Below are 21,383 nucleotides of genomic sequence, written 5' to 3'. Positions count from 1 at the left end.
GTTCTCAAGACATGGGTTCATTTTTGCAGTTCACCGAAACTAGCTAATCAGCTGCACTTTTTGAATTGATTGGTTATCCTGTGTGGAATGTACTCTCATCTTAACATGAAAAACATACACTATTTGGTGCTTAAGCATTAATAAGTACTCCTGATTTAACAAATGTTAGTTCAGAACTTGATTGGGCTCCAGAAACCTGAGGTGCCTGCCCTCTGCCTGAGGAGTGAGGGGAACTAATTTGACAAGAAAGGCAAAACTTGTACTAGTTGTTTTGGAGTGGTAATGGTCACATGATAAACCATGGCCTCTGTGGACCTTCAGTGTTGCTCAGGATGCTGCTGTGGCTTGCTGCTTGCTTGTTTCCCATCTTGCCCTGTCCTCCTTCTCCTGCCCAGCATTTCTTGGAGCCTTTAGAGGCATTTTGGAACTAACTGCTGTGCCGTTGCTCTCATCTATGGTTTGTCTGCATCTGTTTTCTATCTTAGTGTATCTTTGGCAAAAGTCAACTTTTATCCAAAAACGTATCTAAACACAGAAAATAAGATGAATTAGCCCTACTGAATATCAAGCACTGCACTTCACGGGGAGCGGGGGGAGAGGAAAAAGGTTCCGTTTGAGTTGGAGGAAGCAGCCCATCAGCACAAATTTGAGGACTGTTAGACAGGCTTGAGTTAAATGCATTTTCTTCAAGCTCCTTCCAAAGTGCCATGAGATCTTTAATTTTACTCAAAATGAGCAAGAAAGGAGCTAGTTTTTTAAAACAGGTTTGATTCTTTGTTGATTCCTCACTCCCTGTAGTACCTTGTGACACTCACTTTTGGGTGCAAAAAAAAGGGCAGTACCAAAATGAAAATGAACTGAGGTTCAAAATGGCTTTTCACCATGCTCAGTTTTTACTGTTGGTTAAGTCACAGTAGATTCCAGGGCTCCCTGCCTCTTGTAACCTAAAGCTAATGGATTCTTTCTTTCTTTCTTTCTTTCTTTCTTTCTTTCTTTCTTTCTTTCTTTCTTTCTTTCTTTCTTTCTTTCTTTCTTTCTTTCTTTCTTTCTTTCTTTCTTTCTTTCTTTCTCTCTCTCTTTCTCTCTTTCTCTCTTTCTCCCTCTCTCTCTCTCTCTTTCTTTCTTTCTTTCTTTCTTGCCCTCTCCCTTTCTCTCCTACCTCCCCCCCCCCGTTTTTTCCAGGTGCAGAATTTGGCTGTCAGAAGTCAACAGACCTCAGCAGCTAATGTGCAGCTCCAGGCTTCTGCTCCAAAGGCTGCTTTGTCAGGGAATTCCCAGGCTTCAGTACTTCCCCAGGCCACCCATGCTGGCCAGACCTTGACAGTGACGCAAGCCTCTTCTGGCAATGTAGGCCAGTCACTAAATCTTAGTCAAGGGGCATCAGGAAGTAACGGCATTTCTGGGGGTGTGGCATCCTCTGTAGGGAACCATGCTACTTCTGGGCTGAGCCATGCAACTTCATCTGGCCCAGGGAGCAGCTGCCAGAGAAAAGGTACTGGTGTAGTTCAGCCTTTACCTGTAGCTTCTGCTGCTCAAGCAGTGACTGTGAGCCAGGGAAGTCAGACAGAGGGAGAAAATGCAGCCGCAAAGAAGGCTGAAGCAGATGGTAATGGACAACAGACTGTGGGCATGAACCTGACCAGGACAGCTACACCAGCCCCAAGCCAAACTTTGATAAGTTCTGGTAGGTGACAGTTCATGCTTTCCTTACTGGTAAGCCTTCCAGTAGCTGATTGGTATCTTCATCTATGTATTCTTTAACCAGGTTCACTGTCTTGACAATTGTAGATGCCATCGGGAGGATTGGCTGTAATCTATTTTAGCCCATACAATGCTTCTCAGTGGGGAGTTGGTTTGAAGGGAAAAGACTCCACATGTAGGCATCTTGACTTGGGATCAGTGTGGTCTGGAAAGCAAAATTGTACGCTAATCACTTTCTTCATTTTGGGCTGATGGATTATTTGTGAGATGTTAAACATACAAAGCTACCTTATACAGAGTTGTACTGCTTGTCCTTCTAGTCTGTACTGCAGGAGACACCAGTCTTTTTGAGGCAGTGGGCACATTTGCAAACCAGAGAAACTGTCGTGGGCACCATATATACACCACAGCTGAATTAATCCTTCCCAGCTAAAATCTCCTGGAAGATGACTCTTTCCCCCTGCTCCCTTGGAACAATTAGACATGGGAAAAGCCTTCTCTTAATTACAGTGTCAGGTTTCTTTCAGTGGTGGGGAAAAGTTGGGTGTCAAGGAAGGCCTCTGTATCTTATTCAGCTCTGCTACCTTAGTTCCTTAACTGGTGATGCCAAGATTGGGCCAGGGACTCTCTGTATCCACTCTACCACCAAGCTGTAGTCCCTCCCCACTCTTTAACATAAGTGGATGCAGCTGCATTTGCTTGCATCCAACCCTTTTCCTCCTGTTCTCAAAATTGTAGTCTTCTTGGGGTAGGTAGGTACCTGACTCCTTTTGCTTAAGTTACTTTATAAACTGGCATGTATCCCGATGGTGAGATATAATAATGTTTTTTGATACTTATAGCCACATATACCCAAATCCAGCCTCACTCGCTGATCCAACAACAACAACAGATTCATCTCCAGAAGCAAGTAGTGATCCAGCAGCAAATTGCCATCCATCACCAGCAGCAGTTCCAGCATCGGCAGTCTCAGCTCTTGCACACTGCCACGCACCTCCAGTTGGCGCAGCAGCAGCAGCAGCAGCAGCAGCAAGCTCCAGCTCTGGCCCAGCAGCAGCAGGGGCCACCACAGGGTCAGCAGCAGGCCCCGCCTCTTCAGGGCCAACAGCAAGCACAGACCCTTGTCGTCCAGCCCATGCTGCAGTCACCATCTCAGCCAGTGCAGCTCCAGCAGGACAGCCTTTGCCAGGCAGCTACTAAATCACCTGTCCCTATTCAGTCAAAGCCACCCATAGCCCCTTTCAAACCTCCACAGCTTGGTGCTGCCAAAATGTCAGCATCCCAACAGCCCCCACCTCATATCCCAGTGCAGGTTGTAGGCAGCCGCCAACAAGGCTCAGCCCAAGCTCAAGCACTGGGCCTTCCGCAGATGAACACTGCAGCGCAGGTCCCCCGGGGCATGCCAGCTGTAGTCCAGCCGGTCTCCCAGGTCCCCACAGCATCCTCATTATCCCAGACCTCTTCTGCCTCATTTTCTTCTTCTTCTCTTCCTCTACAAGAAGCCCATTCTCCTCTCACTTCTGGGGTCAATGTGGCCCAAGTCCAAGGCACAACACAGGTGAAGAGCACTGCTTCCTCTCCAGTCATGGCTCAGGCACCGGCATCGGCATACTACGTGCAGCCTGTCCAGTTACCTGTAAGTGACGCCACAATAACAGAGTGGGGAATGTTGTGGGGGAGGCCTGGGTTTGTCACTTGCTTACACACATGGCTTGGGGTATGATGTACCTTAGTTAGGCAGTAACTGAGAGTTCACCATCTACAGACCTGCAAAATATATGGTCTGTCTGCCATGTATGGTGGTCTTTTTGGGGACTGAGACTGAGGCAAGCAGCTAAACAGGAAGTTTATTGAGCTCTTGGTATGGGTGGGCTGCATTTGCCTTAGTAAGTTACAGATTTCACAGACTTCCTAGTGGCCTTGGTTAACAAGAGCAGACAGGTGTCCCCCACTAGAGTTACCTGAGAAGGTAGCATTCCTCAGTCTCTAGTTTTTGACAAGCCAAAGATAGGATGAAACAGCAAAATGTGATCTCATGTCCTCTGGATGTAGATTCCTCCAAGGTAAACAAGTGTTTTGGAAGTTTTTTTCATGGCACTTATTGGGAGATCCTAATTTACAGCACCACTGGGTATCAGGCCTTTTTTCTTCTTTTAATGGTTAGAAGTCCTGTTTCCTCTTGGAGTTATATGGGCCGCTTTCTTGGTGTTTGCAACACCCTTCTTGATGTAGCCTGACATTGTTCAGGGTGCCAAATCTGCAGTGGCTTCTCAGGCAGCAGATTTTGGATGGAGATAATGACAGGTGGAAGCTGTTACAGACAATGTGCTAAGATGTTCTTGCACACAACAGCACTACTTTCTTTTTGCCCATCTCTTGTTCATTTTTATGAGGCTAACAGGAAAACATCCTTGTGGATTGCGCCTCCGTTAATGAAACAGATGCAGTTCCATTTCATATTTTCTGTCTTAGGCACTGAGATTTCTTGGCCAGCTTTGTTCATATAAAGCTATATTTTTAAAAGAGCCCTCCAGTCTTTAATATTTGTTTGGGGAATGAGAGGGGGATTATCAGTTGATGCGGGTCTCGAAACGCTAACTTCAACACAAGAAGCAATCCTGAAATGGCATAAGATTGCAGAATGTGGCTAGCACTGTTACTTCCTCTTGAGCCAGAACATATTTTTGGCTTGGATCCACAGCATCTCTTGTGTGAATGGAAGGCAATTCTGCTCACACAAGGTCCTACAGCTTCTGATTCCTCACTCATGCTATAGTATCTTCTGTGTAACTTACCATGCTGTTCCAGATACTCAGGAATAGCTTTTTGGGCTAGATGTGCAAGGAGATGCAGTGTGAGGAAGTGGCAGATCTCTGTTGTGTGAGGTGTGCTTGCACTTCTTTAGATGCAGCCTATTGTGTAGGAGCTTGCAGGAGGTGGCCAGCATTTCCCTGCCCAAAAAGTTTTTGGAATAGTTCATTCCTTTCTTCTCTTGGAGTCTGCCTGTCCCTTCCAATCTTCTCCCCGCACAGAGCAAGCCACAGACCTTGGCAGTCAAGCGCAAAGCAGAATCTGAAGAGGAGAGGGAAGAGTCCATTGCACCACCTTCGCTCCTGCCAGCTAAGTGTCCTCCTGTGACTGAGAGTCCCAAAGCCACAGAAGAGAAGGTTGGTCTTGGAGGTGAAGGAAACAGGGGTAAGTTTTGTGTGCTCCATATAGAGCAGTTGCCTGGTTGGGTCTGGTGGCAGATTCAGGATGGAATGTATCAGTGGACAAGAATGTCCGTCCCTGTAACACAGAACAGAATATGAGTGATGGTGTATAACTTTTGAAAAACACATACATCGTAGATAAAGCTTCTGAGTCTTGGGGATAGACTTGGGCCAGGCCTTATTTCATTGCTTCCTTTCTCCCTTCTATGGCTCATCAGTGCAGAGTTCTGTGTATTTCTTTGGTCAATGCGATCATCTCTGTGGCTGGAAGTAGACATGAAGCAGCAGGTGTCCTGTTACAATTGACTTCTTTCTCAGCCCATCATTGCATGCCCTATACAAGCCATACTGATACAGGAATGCTCATGTTCCACAGGTGTCACAAATAAAATAAATCCTGCCTATTTAATAACTGTATCCAAATATATAATTCATATAGATACAGGATTCAGATGAGTCTAATCTGTTAATATTATTTGTTATTTCAGAGAAATCTGAGTCCTTTCCCAGTGCCACTCCAAATGCACCCCCAAGTGACCCCAGCTCTATCACTCCTACAACTGCTGCTTTGCCTACCTTAGCCATGTTGTCACGCCAGACGGGAGACTCCAAACCTCCACAAGCCATTGTCAAGCCTCAGATTCTTACACACATCATAGAGGGTTTTGTCATCCAAGAAGGGGCAGAGCCTTTCCCGGTAAGAGGGTTGAGGCCTAGCGTACTACTTTCGTCTGGACTAGGCCTTCCTTCCTGCCTGCCTTCCTGCCTGCCTGCCTTCCTTCCTTCTCCTAGCATGATCAGCTTGGTAACTTGACGTATGTTATCTAAAGCCAGGATGAAATTGTGAAGCATGCTCAACATTTAAAGACAAATACTCTGGATAAATTTGCTTTCTAATGCAGGCTTCTCCCCCGCTCTCCTTTAATGTAGGTGGGCTGCTCTCAGTTTCTAAAAGAGTTTGAAAAGCCCCTTCAAGGAGGAGTTCCCTCTAGGCAAACTGAGAACCAGCCTAGCAACTCCCTAGGAGAAAGCATAGCAGCAGGTGAGTCTCCTCGGGGGGCTGTAGTAGATGGGATGGAACAGTGTGGGCTTAGGGTTAATTACATTGGTCTTTCAAGATTCCTGTCCATATTTTTCTACTTTTGTCAAGTGTGTAGGTGGCTGAGAGCCAAGCCAAGTGCTTAGATTTAATTACTCTTCTTGAAGGGGTTCCTGGCAGAAAGGATCAGAACGAGTCTGGTCCTAACTCTCAGTGGAGGTTCTCGATGTATGCTGAAGAACTGCTCACTTTTTTGTGCTGAGTAAAAAAGGGCAGTACTTTGAACTCTCAGAAGCATATGTGAAAAAGTGATGTGCTTTTGTTTTACATTGCATATAAGCTTTGCAGTGTAAAGCTTATGAGGCTTCCAAAATTTCTCGTTTAGGAGGCTCTTCCATGCTTGTCCTTCAACAGAGTACAGCTTGCTATAAAATTAGACAATCTTAAGTGTGTGCATTCTGCTGCTGCTGTTTGGTGACGTTAGCAAAGTAACTATTAAGTGTCTACTTCTCTCGCTTTCTCAGAGCAAGACAAAAAAGGGAATCTGCTGAAATGTGAATTCTGTGGAAAATACGGTCCAGCCAATCAATTTCGTGGTTCCAAAAGGTTCTGTTCTGTAACATGTGCCAAGAGGTAATGTTAATTGGACATCTCCTTGTATTGAGGGCTCATGTGACCACTGAATTTTAAATAGGAGGTTTCTAATTCTGTTATCAAGGTATATCTAAGGAAGTTCATAATTTGTAAGCCTGCAAGCAAGGACCTGTTCATTTTATTTCTCTGGATGGGATAAAGGACGCATCCAGATGGTCAATATAGGAATCAAATTGATTATATAATTGGCAACAAAAGATGGAGAAGTTCCATACTTTCTGCAAAAACAAGACCAGGAGCAGACTGCGGTACAGATCATGAACTGATCATATCGAAAATCAGAGTAAAACTAAAGAAGAACAACAAAGCACTCGTAATGCCAAAATACAATTTAAATAACATCCCAGAAGAATATAAAGATATAAATAAGGAACAGATTTGAGGCTTTAAACTTGGTTGACAGAGAACCAGAAAAACTATGCACTGAAGTCAGAGACATTATCAGGAAAGAATGCAAAAAGACAATACCTCTAGTTAAAAAGAGAGAAAGACCTCAATGCATGACTGAAGAAACTCTTAAAATGGTTAAAGAAAGAAGGAAAGCAAAAGCAAAAGAAGATAGAAACGCAGTCAGAACCCTAAATGCAGCAATACAGCGACTAGTATGTAGAGACAAAGAAAACTATTACAATAGTTATTGTATAGAAATAGTAGAGGACAACAAAAAGGGTAGAACAAGAGCCCTATTCCAAAAGATTAGAGAAATGAAAGGGAAGTTGAGACCACGAGTAGGGATGTTGAATAATCTGTAGGGGAACACACTGACTGACCGAGATGAAATAAAAGGAAGATGGAAGCAATACATTGAATATAAAAGAGATGCCAGGATGACAGATTCATTCACGAAGGAACCATGTGATGAAGAACCAGAAATTTTAGAATCTGATGTAAAAGCTGCTCTTAAAATACTTGGAAGAAACAAATCACCAGGAACAGATGGCATACCAATAGAGTTGCTACAAGCTACTGAGACTGAATCTGTCCAAATTTTGACAAAAATTTGTCAAGAAATACGGAAAACTAAACAATGGCCCACAGACTGGAAGCGTTCAATATATATCCCAATTCCAAAGAAAGGGGATCCCAAGGAATGCAGTAATTATCAAACTATTCCCTTAATATCACATGCAAGTAAAGTAATGCTCAAGATTCTACAACAAAGGCTCTTACCATATATGGAGCGAGAAATGCCAGACATCCAAGCTGGATTTAGAAAGGGAAGAGGCACCAGAGATCATATCGCAAGCATACGTTGGATAATGGAACGGAGCAAGGAATTTCAGAAGGAAATCACCCTGTGCTTTATAGATTACAGCAAAGCCTTTGGCTGCGTAGATCATGAAAAACTATGGAATGCTTTAAAAGAAATGGGGGTGCCACAGCATCTGATTGTCCTGATGCGCAACCTATACTCTGGACAAGAGGCTACTCTAAGGACAGAATATGGAGAAACCAATTGGCTCCCAATAGGAAAGGGTGTGAGACAGGGGTGTATTTTATCACCCTATTTGTTTAATCTGTATGCAGAACATATAAAGAAAGTGGGATTGGACCAAGATGAAGGAGGTGTGAAAATTGAAGGGAGAAATATCAATAATTTAAGATATGCAGATGATACCATACTCTTAGCAGAAACCAGTAATTATTTGAAATGAATGCTGATGAAAGTTAAAGAGGAAAACACAAAAGCAGGACAACAGCTGAACGTCAAAAAGACTAAAGTAATGACAGCAGAAGATTTATGTAACTTTAAAGTTGACAGTGAAGACATTGAACTTGTCAAGGATTATCAATATCTTGGCACAGTCATTAACCAAAATGGAGACAATAGTCAAGAAATCAGAAGAAGGCTAGGACTGGGGAGGGCAGCTATGAGAAAACTAGAAAAGGTCCTCAAATGCAAAGATGTATGACTGAGCACTAAAGTCAGAATCATTCAGACCATGGTATTCTCGATTTCTATTTATGGATGTGAAAGTTGGACAGTGAAAAAAGGGGATAAGAGAAAAATCAACTCCTTTGAAATGTGTTGGAGGAGAGCTTTGCGCATATCATGGACTGCGAAAAAGACCAATAATTGGGTGTTAGAACAAATTAAACCAGAACTGTCACTAGAAGCTAAAATGATGAAACTGAGGTTATCATACTTTGGCCACATGATGAGAAGACATGATTCACTAGAAAAGACCATAATGCTGGGAAAAACAGAATGGAGTAGAAAAAGAGGAAGGCCAAACAAGAGATGGATTGATTCCATAAAGGAAGCCACAGACCTGAACTTAACAGGATCTGAACAGGGTGGTTCATGACAGATGCTCTTGGAGGTCACTGATACAAAGGGTCACCATAAGTCGTGATCGACTTGAAGGCACATAACAACAAACATGTTCATCATCTATTGCAAATTCAGGAGGGAGTCTCTTTCATCATCAGGGAGTTCCTTCAGAGGAATGACTGCCCTCTGTTGATCTCATGGAGAGGTATCTCCATATGCCCATTGCACAACTATAAAAGAGGTGTGCATCATCTACCGGGATCATCACTATCAGAAAGGTTATACCCTTCAAGTGCTGTATTCCAGTCATGGGAGTTATCCCACCGAGTTTCAGTTACAAGTAGTTCTATATGTTGCTCCTGTCTCCTGATGGGAACAAGATGTCAATAAGCTTGGGTAGATGGTGGATGCAGGAATGACTCTTCTTTTAAGTACAGGAGGGCCCCACTCATATGGCGGGTTACGTTCCAGATCCCCGCATAAAAGTGAAATCTGCCGAAAAGCGGAACTCCTTCAAAAAAATGGCGCCTGACACCCAAAAAACGCTGTAAAAGTGGAACAAGCACCGTATTAGTGGGCCGCCAAAAAGCGGGGTCCTACTGTATGTAGAGCTTTAGCATCCCCCAACTCAAACTGTTTTTTTGGAAAAGGGCAACCATCTTGGACCTTTTGGCTTACAAAGGAATTCTCTGTTGATCCTTGCTTTATTTCAAGTGGACAAGACTTTTTAGTCTTCCTTCTTTCTTGTGCCAGGTACAATGTAGGCTGCAGTCACCAGCTTCGGCTGCAAAGGAAAAAAATGAAAGAGCTTCAGGAAGCAAACTATGCACGGCGGCGGCGTGGACCTCGGCGCAGCAGCTCAGAGATTGCCCGAGCCAAGATACAGGGCAAGCGTCACCGGGTAAGGATATAATCTCATTCCTTATTCTCCCTTGCTTAGGAGAGCAGAGTTGCATCTGCACTGGTTGCTGTGAGGGGCTTATCTAACAGAGGCTGGAAGTCTGTCGCTTAAACTATTTATACTCTGCCTTCATATTGTTCAGGTAAAAACAGCAACATGTGAGAGAAACAGCAACAATAAAAGCCAGCAATAAAAACATGTTAAAAATCAATCATTATCAAAACAATAGAGGCCAGGGTAAAACAGTGAGATTAGATATAATTATGATATGAAGCAACCAAAGGCCTTCTTAAATAAGAATGCTGTAGTGGAAAGTCACCAAACAAGGAACAAGATGAACTTCTGCAGGCAGAGAGGAATTGTAAAGTCTGGATGTAGAACAGAGAAATCCTGTCCCTTGTCCCAACCAAACATGGGTGTGGAACTGACAAGAGGGCCTCTGTTGTGGGAGAAGACCGTCTGTCAAACTGTTCTTCAACTGTCCTGGGCTTTAAAGTCTCAGCCAGTACTTTGGATTGAGCCCCAAAACAAACAGGGCGCCAGTACAGTTGTTTCTGCAGTGATAGGCTTCCAATATCCAGCTTCAGTTAACATGGCTGTCACATTTTGAAAATGCTGAAGATTCTTGATGCTTTTCAAAGGCAATCGCATGTAGAACGCATTGTAGTAGTCCAGTCATAATGTAACTAAGGCATGCATTGCCATGGCCAGATCTGCCTTCTCTAGAAATGTATGTCGTTGGGATACTGACCTCAGCTGGACAAAGGCACTTGTGGCTATGGCTGTCACCTGAGCATCCAGGCTCCAGATGGCAGTCCTGTGTCCTCAAAGGCAGTGCTACCTCATGCAGCACAGGCTGAGCTCTTACTTCTGAATTGGTTCTATTGACTGAGAGCACTTGGGTCTTGTGTGAATTGGGGTTCAGTTTCCTAGCCCTCATCTAGTCTGTTATCAACTGTATACACTGGCTCAGAACTTCCACAGCTTCCCTGGAACGTGATGGAAATGTGGGGTGGGGAAGAGCTGGGTTTTGTCTGCTGTTGGTTGCACCAAACTCCAAATCTCCATACATCCACTTCCAGTGGCATGTTAAATGAGTTGTATTGTTGAGTGAAGCCAAAGTTCTTTAGTGTTTAGTGCATCTTATTCCATATAACAAACCTCTTCTACATTGCTTTCTTCTCCTCTGATTCAGAGAGCAGTATTAATTGCACAGTAATTGCACAGCAAAAAGGTTTATCTCTGCATCATATCTCAGTAGCTGCTGATATTATACAGCCATGAGAGCTGCATGGATTTTTCACATTCTGCCATGTTAAATTAAAAACACCCCATGCCATTCTGCTGCTTCCCATACCTAATTTCAAAACAAAATCTTACAAAGTTTATACTCCTCAACTCAGAAACACTTGCTTAACAACCCTCTAAATTTTCATGACGATACACAAAACACTCAGAGAATCCAGACTTTAAAAACTGAGGTTGGACTTTTTTCTATCAGTGGTCTCACAAGTTGTTAAAATTAATTAAAAATCAGCCTATTACTGGCCTTGCCCCGTATTCTGACCTTCATCTTCTTCAGTTTAAAAGCTTAAAAAAAAAAGCATGGCTGATTTTTAATTAAGTTAAGAAAATTAACATTGGCATCTATGGTAACGCAAGCATGCTCAGTAAGAATCAACTGTCACTATTCTAAAAGCCAGACTAACAGCTGTTTGGCTTGGATAATTGTGGCCACACCCATGCCAGACATTTATTCCACTTTAAACAGTCATGGCTTCCTCCAATGAATCCTGGGAAATGTAGCTTGTGAAGGATGCTGAGAGTTGTTAGGAAACTCCTATCCTCCTGACAGAGCTCCAGTGGCCAGAGCGGTTTAACAGTCAGCCCTCTTCCCAGAGAATTCTTGTGACTGTAGCTCTGTGAGAGGATATAGGAAATCTCCTAACAACTTTCAGCACCCTCACAAACTACACTTCCCAGGGGGGAAGCTGTGACTGTTTAAAGTGGGGGGAAATGTCTGTTATGGATGTGGCCAGTGACAGCTCTGGTTTAAATTTGGGTGGGAGACTCCAGGTGTCTGCTGTAGAATAAAAAGGTGGGAGAAATCCTGAAAAATAGTGATGCTGTTCAAAATGTTTTCCTTTTGGAATGGAAAGGAACTTTCCCTCCTCCATCCCTACCCTTCCCTTCCCTGCCCCCCCTCCAGTCAGCTTCAATGATTGCACAGGAGTAAATCGCATTGAACTCAATAAGCATGCAAATGGTCAAACCTGCCCTCCCCCTCCCTCCTATCCTGGCCCTCCCTTGTCACCATATTCCACTACTCACCAAATGCTCAGAGGCACATGTTACCAAATTCTTCCAAGCTACACAGGAAATGCATTGGACTGTGAAAGACCAACCCAAATTGTGTTTGCATTTTGACAGATTTGTAGGGCTGTACAATATCTCAGAGAGGAGGTCAGGTCTCCTGTTCCCCTGGTGCATTCACTATAGCTGCCCAATTTCCCTGCTTTTTAAAGTTTAATAGAAATATCTGTTGCCTATAGGGATGTTCTTAAACTGCAAGGTTTTTAGCCTATTAGTGAATAAATGCAGGTGTCGTTGTCAAATTATATAGATTTCCCTTTAGGATGTTTGCTTGCTTGTTATTAGGCATTATTAGTGACCCAAGGAGTGAAGGGAAACTTGGCCTCCCTGTAGCACATACTCGAAAATGTAATTCACTGGCTCTGACCAGATAAGTGAGAGAGAAGCCATGATGGAGGTTAGCAACATCCTCGGGGAGTTCTTCCCCTCCCCATTTATAAAACTCAGGGTGCAGTGACTCTTTGCCCATGAATTTGGAAGTTATGGTGCCAGATCATCTTGAGAGCCAAGGCAGAACAAAAAAGCACCCCAAAGTACCTGCTGTTGACTACATTCTAACCCTTGCAAATCCATCGTTCTGGAGAGCAAAAGGGTGTGGCTGTGGAGTCAACAGCCAGTTAAGACACAAGATTACTCAAGCCATTCACATGGCAAGTTCCCTAGACTAAGAGCAGGCTATGTGCAAGAGTTTATAGACTCATAGAATAATAGTAGTGGGAAGGGCCCTGTAAGGCCATCACATCCAAGCCCCTGCTCAGTGCTCCCACCGGAGCAAAGCAGCACACGCCTTGCAATCACAAGGTCACCCTGTTTATCACTGTCTAGGGCTGAGGATCCTACAAAGACATGTGACGCGCATACACCTTTGGGATCTGCAGAAACCAGAGACCCAGTCATGTTAATATGGACCACATGACAACTCTAGTATCTGTATCTCTCTCTCTGTCAATTTCCTGTCCTTATTGAAGTACTGAAGTTGGACTAATTGGAGCCATAGAACCTGGCCAAAGTGTAGAGGAAATATTCCCCAAAGATATAGATTAAATCCTTCCTTTTCCTGAAACTTTGAGGCCACCTTGAGAGGGTCTATCCCCTAGAACTGTCACTGGTGAGTGTAAAACACAAACAAATCTCTCTGTCTGTCTGTCTGTCTGTCTCAGCTTGCCAGTGGCTGTGCATGTCTCTGGTGCAATTTCTTATTTATTTATCAACTTTGTTAGTCACTTTTCTACACAAATATGTGCATTCAAAGTGAGTTAATAAAAATTAAGAGTAAAAGATATATATACTGGTGGGGAAACCCTTCTTTGAAGGCTGTACAACAAAAGACTTCCAAAGCTGAGAAGCAAATGTTCACATTTAATAAATAGGGATTATTAATTAGAAAACAGCTACTGCTCCATGAATTACGTAAGGCCTGTCTTCTGATACTCATGTTGACTCCGTCTATATTAGACAGAGCCTAAAGAGTTTTTGGAAAGCATTCCTTTGGTCAATCCCCATCTCTAATATGGGCTAGAAAATATTGTCTTTATGGCACGTGCCAGCCTATGAAATTACATGTCAGTGCCATAGGTTCCAACATCTTAGTCAGGCAAAATCTGTGATTTAAAAAGACACACACTGGACTATAGACTCAAAATCCAAATTGAATCTGGCCCGCTTTCCCTTATGGTACACTTGGATTTATATGCACTTCACCATGAGACAAATTCCCAGAAAGGCAGAAACCCCCAGTTACCAGACTTTAATGAAGTTTGCTTGTTCAAAATCAGTGGATTGCTCTTCTCTGCTGCCACCCCTAGAAGTTGGATGGGATCTGCTGGATAAGCCCTTCTAGAAGCCAAGTCTTCCCACTAGTTACCTAGACACATCTTTGGGGCAAAGATCAAATTTCTGGGAGTCCAGCTAGGCTTTGCTAAAGGTTTTAGTTTCTTCCCTACTCTGGTAAGTGTAGCTCAAAAAGGTAATCACTGGGTAATATGCATAACCACAAAACCAAACAGGTTAGAGTTTTAAAAAGGATAATAGTGCTTGAAAATGACTATATCAACAACAAAAAAGAGTTTCCTAGTTACAGAATCAGAGCCAAGGAAAATAAAAAGTGGCATAAATACATCCTATTTCTTGGAAATGAGTAAACACAAACATTCTGTTATGAATCCTTTTTCCTTTTAATACATATCTGTGGGATGGATTGTGGGCTTATGATGAATTCTTACTCCAGTAAAATATCCAAACAATCTAGACAGCAACTACCTTCTTGGAACACAAGGTATGGTGTACTGGTTAGAGTGTTGGACTGGGAACTGGGAGACCAGACCCCACTCAACCATGCAGCTCATTGGGTGACCTTGGGCCCATCCCTGCCTCGCAGCCTAACCTTCCTACAGGGTTGTTGTGGGGATTAAATGAAGAGGGGGAGAACCATGTAAGCTACCTTGAGCTCCTTGGAGAAAAAGTGGGATATAAATGCAATAAATCGTAATAATATAGCACTCTCCTTTGCTACATCTTTCACCTTTGTGCTTACAATAAGGATAGTAATTTTCCATGGGCTCCTGTAATGTTCAGTTACTGGACTTTTCTTGGTATCTGTTCCCTCACTCCATAAGCATTCTCAGCCCTTTTCTCCCAGATAACTATTTAATAGACAAGGAGAATCTACATATCAGCAGGTGTCTGTCTGTTTCTTCTTGTAAACTGCCCTGGGAGTATGATTCAAGGGCTGTATAAAAATACCTAAAATAAGTAGATTGAGCAAATTTTAGAGCACTAGTCCAACCTGGAGAGGCTGATATGGGTTCACCTCTGAACATAAGCAAAGTGCAAACTTAGGGAACATACAGTTTGGATATTCTCAAAGAAGAAGGTCTGTTTTTATTATGTTTTAAAGTGTTTTTAAGCACTTCTGTTTGCCGCCCTGGGCTCCTGCTGGGAGGAAGGGCGGGATATAAATCAAATAATAAATAAATACATAAATAAAGATTTCTGATTAGAAAAGAAACAAAGGCCATTCATTCCATATCAAAAATAAGGGGACAAAATTGCACAGAGCCAAGTAAGAGTTCCTTTCATACAATCGTAGAGTTGGAAGGAGCCTATAAGGCCATCAAATCCAACCCCCTGCTCAATGCAGGGATCCAGTTTTAAAGCATACCCAACACATGGTTGTCCAGCTGCCTCTTTAATGCTTCCAATGTTTGATAGTCCACCACCTCCCTAGGTCATTGGTTCCACTGTTGAACTGCTGTAACAGGAAGGTGTTCCTGATGCTCACCCAAATTCTAGCTTCCTGAAACTTGAGCCCATTATTCTGTGTCCTGCACTCTGGAATAGAAAAGAGCTCCTGGCCCTCCTGTGTGTGGCAACCTTTCATGTACTTGAAGAGTGCTATCATATCTCCCCTCAGTCTTCTCTTCTCAAGGCTAAACATGCCCAGTTCTTTCAGTCTCTCCTCATAAGGCTTTGTTTCTAATCCCCTGATCATCCTTGCTGCCCTCCTCTGAACCTGTTCCAGTTTGTCTGCATCCTTCTTAAAGTGTGGTGCCTGGAACTGGACACAGTACTCTAGATGTGGCCTAACCAGTGCTGAATAGAGGGGAACCAATACTTCATGTGATTTGGACACTATACTTCTGTTAATGCAGCCTAAAATAGCATTTGCCTTTTTCAGCCACATCACACTATTGGCTCATATTCAGCTTGTGATCAGCAACAATCCCAAGATCCTTCTCACATGTAGTATTGCTGAGCCAAGTATCCTCTATCTTGTAACTGTGCATTTGGGTTTTTTTCCTTAGGTGTAGAACTGCACTTATCCCTGTTAAATTTATTCTGTTGTTTTCAGCCCAATGCTCCAGCCTATCAAGATCCCTTTGAATTTTGTTTCTGTCTTCCAGGGTATTAGCTATCCCTCCCAATTTTGTTTCATCTGCACATTTGGTAAGCATTCCCTGCACCTCTTCATCCAAGTCATTAATAAAAATGTTGTAGAGTCCTCCGCCCAGGACCGAGCCCTGCAGTACCTCACTCATTACCTCCCCCCAGTTTGAGAAGGAACCATTGATAAGCACTCCTTGAGTACAGTTCTGTAGCCAACTGTGGATCCACCTGATAGTTGTTCTATCCAGCCCACATTTAGCTAGCTTGCTAATCAGAATATCATGGGGTACTTTGTCAAAAGCTTTACTGAAGTCGAGATATATTATGTCCACAGCATTCCCATAGTCTACCAGGGAGGTTATCTGATCAAAAAATGAGATGAGATTAGTCTGGCAGGACAAACGTGCTTACAGACTGACCACTTTATAATCTGCTTCAGAATTTTCCCAGGGATTGATGTCAGGATGAAGGGTCTGTAGTTCCCAAGACCCTCCTTTTTGTCAATTTTGAAGATTGGGACAACATTAGCCCTCTTCCACTCATTCGGCACTTTAACCATCCTCCACGATTTTGCATAGATAATAGACAGTGGCTCCCAGAGTTCTTCAGCTAGTTCCTTCAATACTCTAGGATGCAGTTTGTCGGGCCCTGGAGACTCGTGATTAGGTATTCCTTGATAATTTGTCTATCAATCTCAAGCTGCAATTCTGCCCCTTCAGCTTCATGTTACTTAAGAGGGTTATAGACCCTCTTTTGGGAGAAGATTGAGCCTTCCTTTGTGGCCTGGCTTTTCTTCCATTTCCTTTGTGACCTTTTTTGTTTTCAGGTCATCTCTAAGTTTTTTATGAAGCCACATTGGCTTCCCCCCCTTTTTATGGAATTGTTTGCCATTGTGCCTTTAGAATTTACTTTTTTAGAAACTCCCACCCATATTGGACTCCTTTTCTCATTAGGGTTGCTTGTCATGGAACCTTGCTTACTGTTCTGAGTTTATTAATACCAGCTTTCCTGAAGTCCAGGGTACACGTATGGCTATTCTCAGCTTTTGTTTCCTTTAAAATAGCTATACTTTAAGTTCTTGAAGCGTGGTCACTTTCCCCCAGAGTTCCTGTAACAACCACTTCACCCACCAAGTCATCTCTATTGGTGAGAATCAATTCAAGGATAGATTATCCTTTAGTTGCTTCCTCCACTTTCTGTAGGAAAAAATTACCTCCAACACAAGTCATGAATTTCTTGGAGGAGCCGTGTTTGTTTGTTTATTTATTAGATTTGTTAGACGCCCATCTGGCAGAGGTTAATCTGCCACTCTGGCCGATGTACAACAAAATACAATACAATCCATGGCAGAATTTGTCTCCCAACAGATATTGGCCTGCTCGAAACATTGGCAATTTGCTTTCAAAGGTTTTATCCTCGTCTTCTCCTTTTGTCCCTTGAAGGCAGGGCTGAGGAACTTGTGGCTCTCCAGCTTTTGATGGACTACAATTCCTGGTGGCTGGGGCTCGTGGGAGGTGGAGTCTCAACAACATACAGAGGGCCACATCATCCCCCCACTGCAAATGTAGGGACTTCAGAAATCCCAGGTTATCCTGGAATAGGCCACAAGGACAATTTAGGAATGCCCATTAAGTCCTCCTTCAAGGCACAATCTAGGTCAAATAGACAACTGCATGATTCTTCTCCCTCCCTCACTTCCAGTATGTATGAGTTCACATGAACATTTGGTATTCTAACCCTATATTTTGTTCATTGTTATAAGCTGGGCTTCTTTGCCTAAGCAAAAGGTACTTTGGGAAGGCAGGTACTTCAGCAGGTGGTAGAGATATGTTCTTACACAGTGAGATGTCCCATCCTCAGATGAACACTTAAGGATATCCTGTTCTGAGAAAGAAAGGTTAGACTTCCTTTGCTAAGTACATTATTTTCAGTGGACTGAAGGTCTCCTTCCCGCCAGGGTCTTTCTTGGATGTCTTCTTGTGAGGGAATATATCCTGATGGATCTTCAGCTTCCCAAGGAATTTCCATTAGAAGTAAGGATAGAAGTGCATAATCAGTTCTCAGATTATTCTGTCTTCCTCTCTCTTTTTAGGGCATCTTTACCTTGTGAGTTAAGAGCTTTTAAAAAATGATTCGAACAGCTATGCTGCAGGGTAGATACTGGCTATTTTCTAGTAGTCTAGAAACAAACAGTTGAAGATTATAGGTCTTGAGCTCTAGAATCGTTAGTAGCTTGGGTCCAATATGTACTTGATGACTGCCTTCTCTCAGCATTCTTTACCAAGATCAGCCAAGAGTGCCTCTTGACTGTGTCAAATTTGGCTATTTTGGGCCCAATCATGAACACATCATTTTTGACTGCCCACCTGCAATGTAGCTACTCCCAAGACCTGCCAGGCTAATGCAACAGGGGAATTGTGTAAGGCCCGGGTCTTGTGTGTCTTTGTTTTTCAGTGACTTCCCTACCTAGCATTTTTTCCTCTTGTTGTATTTCTGGTGCATGGGACTTACAGGGCCAAGAAGACTCTAGCAGAGGATCTGATAACTCCAGTTATGATGAAGCATTGTCCCCTACATCTCCAGGACCCCTGTCAGTGAGGGGTAGTCATGGAGAACGAGATCTTGGCAGCTCCAGCGTGACTCAATCTGCTCCTGACCTACATGGCATCAACCCTGTATTCCTATCCAGCAACCCCAGCTGCTGGAGTGTAGAGGAAGTGTACGAGTTCATTGCATCTCTGCAAGGTGAGTCTGACATCCCCAGAAGAAAAGGGGTGGGTTTAGACAGCCAGGTGCTTGGGTATAACCAAGGCTTCAGTTTATGGAACTGTGATACAATGTGAACACCATTCCCCATGGTCCAGGAATTAATGAAGGTTGTGAGGACAATGACTTTTCTGTATGTTAATATAACATAATGGCTAAAAATGTGAATTGTACCTCAGGAAATTCCAGTTCAAGCAGGTTTCTTTCAGCAAGTGTTTATTCTCTGAACCCCTAATTTCAGGACTGATGTGAGAATTAATGAGATTGCTAAACATTGGGGTTTTTTATACAAACATCCTGATCTTCAAAATGGCATCAGCTGCTCGGCTCTTTGACCACTCACAGGGTTTCTTGGCTACTTGAATCCTTTAGGCTGCCAGGAGATTGCAGAGGAGTTTCGCTCTCAGGAAATTGACGGTCAGGCTTTGCTCCTACTGAAGGAAGAGCACCTCATGAGCGCCATGAATATCAAGCTGGGTCCTGCCCTCAAGATCTGTGCCAAGATCAATATCCTCAAAGAGACCTAATAACATGAGAAGCCAGAGTTCTCCCCTCTTCAAGCTAGGACAATTTCTTCAAACTCCTAACACTGAATGAAGAGGAAACTGACTTCTCTTAAAAGCCTGTCTTGGTGCTATATGGGGAACAACTCCCCAGGAGGCCTTGAAACATCTTTTCAAGATAGTCTTGTGTGGCCTGAACATTCTCTATCCCCTGGATTGTTCTGATGGTAAAACAGTAAAGATGAGAATTCCGTATTGAGGCTTTTCAGAGGAAGGGCTGAGAAGGGCCCTTCCTCTCCTCATTGTTTTGTTTTTTTATTTTGTTTTTATTTTTTTTCCTCCATGGGATTTTTTTCCTTCTACACAGGGAGCCAGTTAGTGCTGAAGTTTGGCAATGGATTCTCTTGCTGAGGGAGGGAAGCTGGAAGATAGCTTAAATGGCACCTTTCTTAATCCACAAGTGTCAAGTGGAGGTAAGTAGCAAATGGACCACATACAGAACACTGAAAAATAAAGTGTTATGGATCACTTAAAGACTGAAGCTTGTTCACGCCTAATAGGATCCTTTTAATTCTACATGTGACTTGTGGAATTGGGAGATGCCATTCAAGATCCAAAGGAGAACCCAAATATACTGAAGCACCATTTGTTTACATCTTGCTTTTAAATGTTTTCCTTTATCTGTTTTGTATCTTTCCTTCCCCCTGAGAACATATGGGACAAAGTTTCTTCTAGCAGGTTTGTATCTCCTATCAGAAACCTGTTTATTTTTGTTTATTATGCAAATATTCTCTTCAGTAAAAAGAATGCTTCAAAAATTAAGTTGCTCTTGGCTGATTTTTCTTTCAACCCCTTTCATGAGACACACCTGTACGATCGTTTCATAGGTCTATGGCAGGCTTTAAATGAGGTCAAGCTTTGTTGCTGTTAATTATTTTAAAATATTGCTGCTCTGCTTCTTTTTCATTCAGGCAAAGCATGTCCCAACCCTTAGACGGATGTGACAGGTATTTCCACTGTTCTGCCAAAATTTATGTATTTCAGGCTTGTTCCAATCAGTGGGTGATGTCCTGTACTATCATTATCCCTTTGAAGCATGGGTCTTCCAATAATAGGTTTAGAAAGTTTCCAGTTGTACAGATATCTAGAGATTTCTATAGCAATTTACTAATTTCTATAACAAAAATAAAATTGTGCTTAATATCTTAACGTAAAGGAAAGCTCAGCTTAAGCATATTTCTCTTAATAGAAAAAGTTCTATGTGCCAAAATACACTGAAGGGAACCAGTTGCCTTCTAACTGTACCTTGCATTTCTGGTGCAGTTTGAGAGGTGGTGGTGGGAGACACTATCCACCTGTCAATTATTTGATGTCACAATGACATCAGGTGACCTGCTTTTGCCCACAAGGTTTGATATCAGCCTGTAAAGCACCAATCAGCCGATTATCAAGTCTTCTATAGTGATTCATAAGATGTCAGGTGTAAGGCAAGGTGGCTGCTGGTCGAGTGTATTTTTTATAAACTGAATAGTTTCATATCCCTAATAAGAGCTTTTAATCACATGAAGGTAGTGTAGAATACTGTCATTTGATAGTAATCACCATTCTAGCCTGAATTGAACTGAGCAAACTACTATTGGCGATCACTTGTGGCTGAGTAAGATTGTCTTCCAAGATAAGGTATTTGCTTGGAAGACACCTGTGTGTGAATTTGTTTTATGTGGGGAGATCAGCACATGATCAACACACAATCTTGATAGAAAAAAGCTTTGATCAAATGGCATGGATACCATGATGATTGGAAGTCCTTTATCTGCTGCAGCCTTCATCCACCTTCACAGCCGTTGTAACGTACACATTGTTATCCTCCACCTGTTCTGCCGTTGAGGACTTTCTTGGATCATTCTTTGTCTGGTTCTTCTCCCTTGACCTTACCGCCATGGGTGACCTTGCTGGGAGTACGACTCCCAATGGCATCGCTCACAGGGTTCATTGGAACACGCAAGTGCACTCACCGCTACAAGGTGACGATCTAGCAAGGGCAAACTATCATAGCTATTATGGATAAAAAACA

At 42.9% G+C, this 21,383-nt stretch overlaps 1 protein-coding gene across 7 annotated transcripts in view; it reads left to right on the top strand.

Moving 5' to 3' along the window:
- PHC1 (polyhomeotic homolog 1) overlaps nucleotides 1-20,131 on the top strand; it is a 59,325-nt gene extending 39,194 nt beyond the window's left edge. For 5 of the 7 annotated variants that reach the window (XM_061583024.1, XM_061583050.1, XM_061583018.1 and 2 more), the window contains 9 exons: nucleotides 1,183-1,684; nucleotides 2,544-3,337; nucleotides 4,734-4,896; nucleotides 5,402-5,610; nucleotides 5,844-5,955; nucleotides 6,477-6,585; nucleotides 9,635-9,782; nucleotides 18,554-18,785; nucleotides 19,179-20,131. In XM_061583024.1, coding sequence (XP_061439008.1) covers nucleotides 1,183-1,684; nucleotides 2,544-3,337; nucleotides 4,734-4,896; nucleotides 5,402-5,610; nucleotides 5,844-5,955; nucleotides 6,477-6,585; nucleotides 9,635-9,782; nucleotides 18,554-18,785; nucleotides 19,179-19,333 — 2,424 coding nt within the window. In that variant the 3' untranslated portion in view covers nucleotides 19,334-20,131. Of the gene's footprint in view, nucleotides 1-1,182; nucleotides 1,685-2,543; nucleotides 3,338-4,733; nucleotides 4,897-5,401; nucleotides 5,611-5,843; nucleotides 5,956-6,476; nucleotides 6,586-9,634; nucleotides 9,783-16,057; nucleotides 16,101-18,553; nucleotides 18,786-19,178 lie in introns of those variants that run through there. The other 2 variants (XM_061583009.1, XM_061583042.1) reach the window with 2 other exon arrangements.
- Nucleotides 20,132-21,383: the final 1,252 nt, after the last annotated feature.

Source organism: Rhineura floridana, chromosome 1, assembly GCF_030035675.1.
Source record: "Rhineura floridana isolate rRhiFlo1 chromosome 1, rRhiFlo1.hap2, whole genome shotgun sequence".
In the NCBI taxonomy this organism is placed as follows: domain Eukaryota; kingdom Metazoa; phylum Chordata; class Lepidosauria; order Squamata; family Rhineuridae; genus Rhineura; species Rhineura floridana.
The sequence above is the reverse complement of the archived record's forward strand: the minus strand, read 5'-3'. Positions and strand labels throughout refer to the sequence as shown.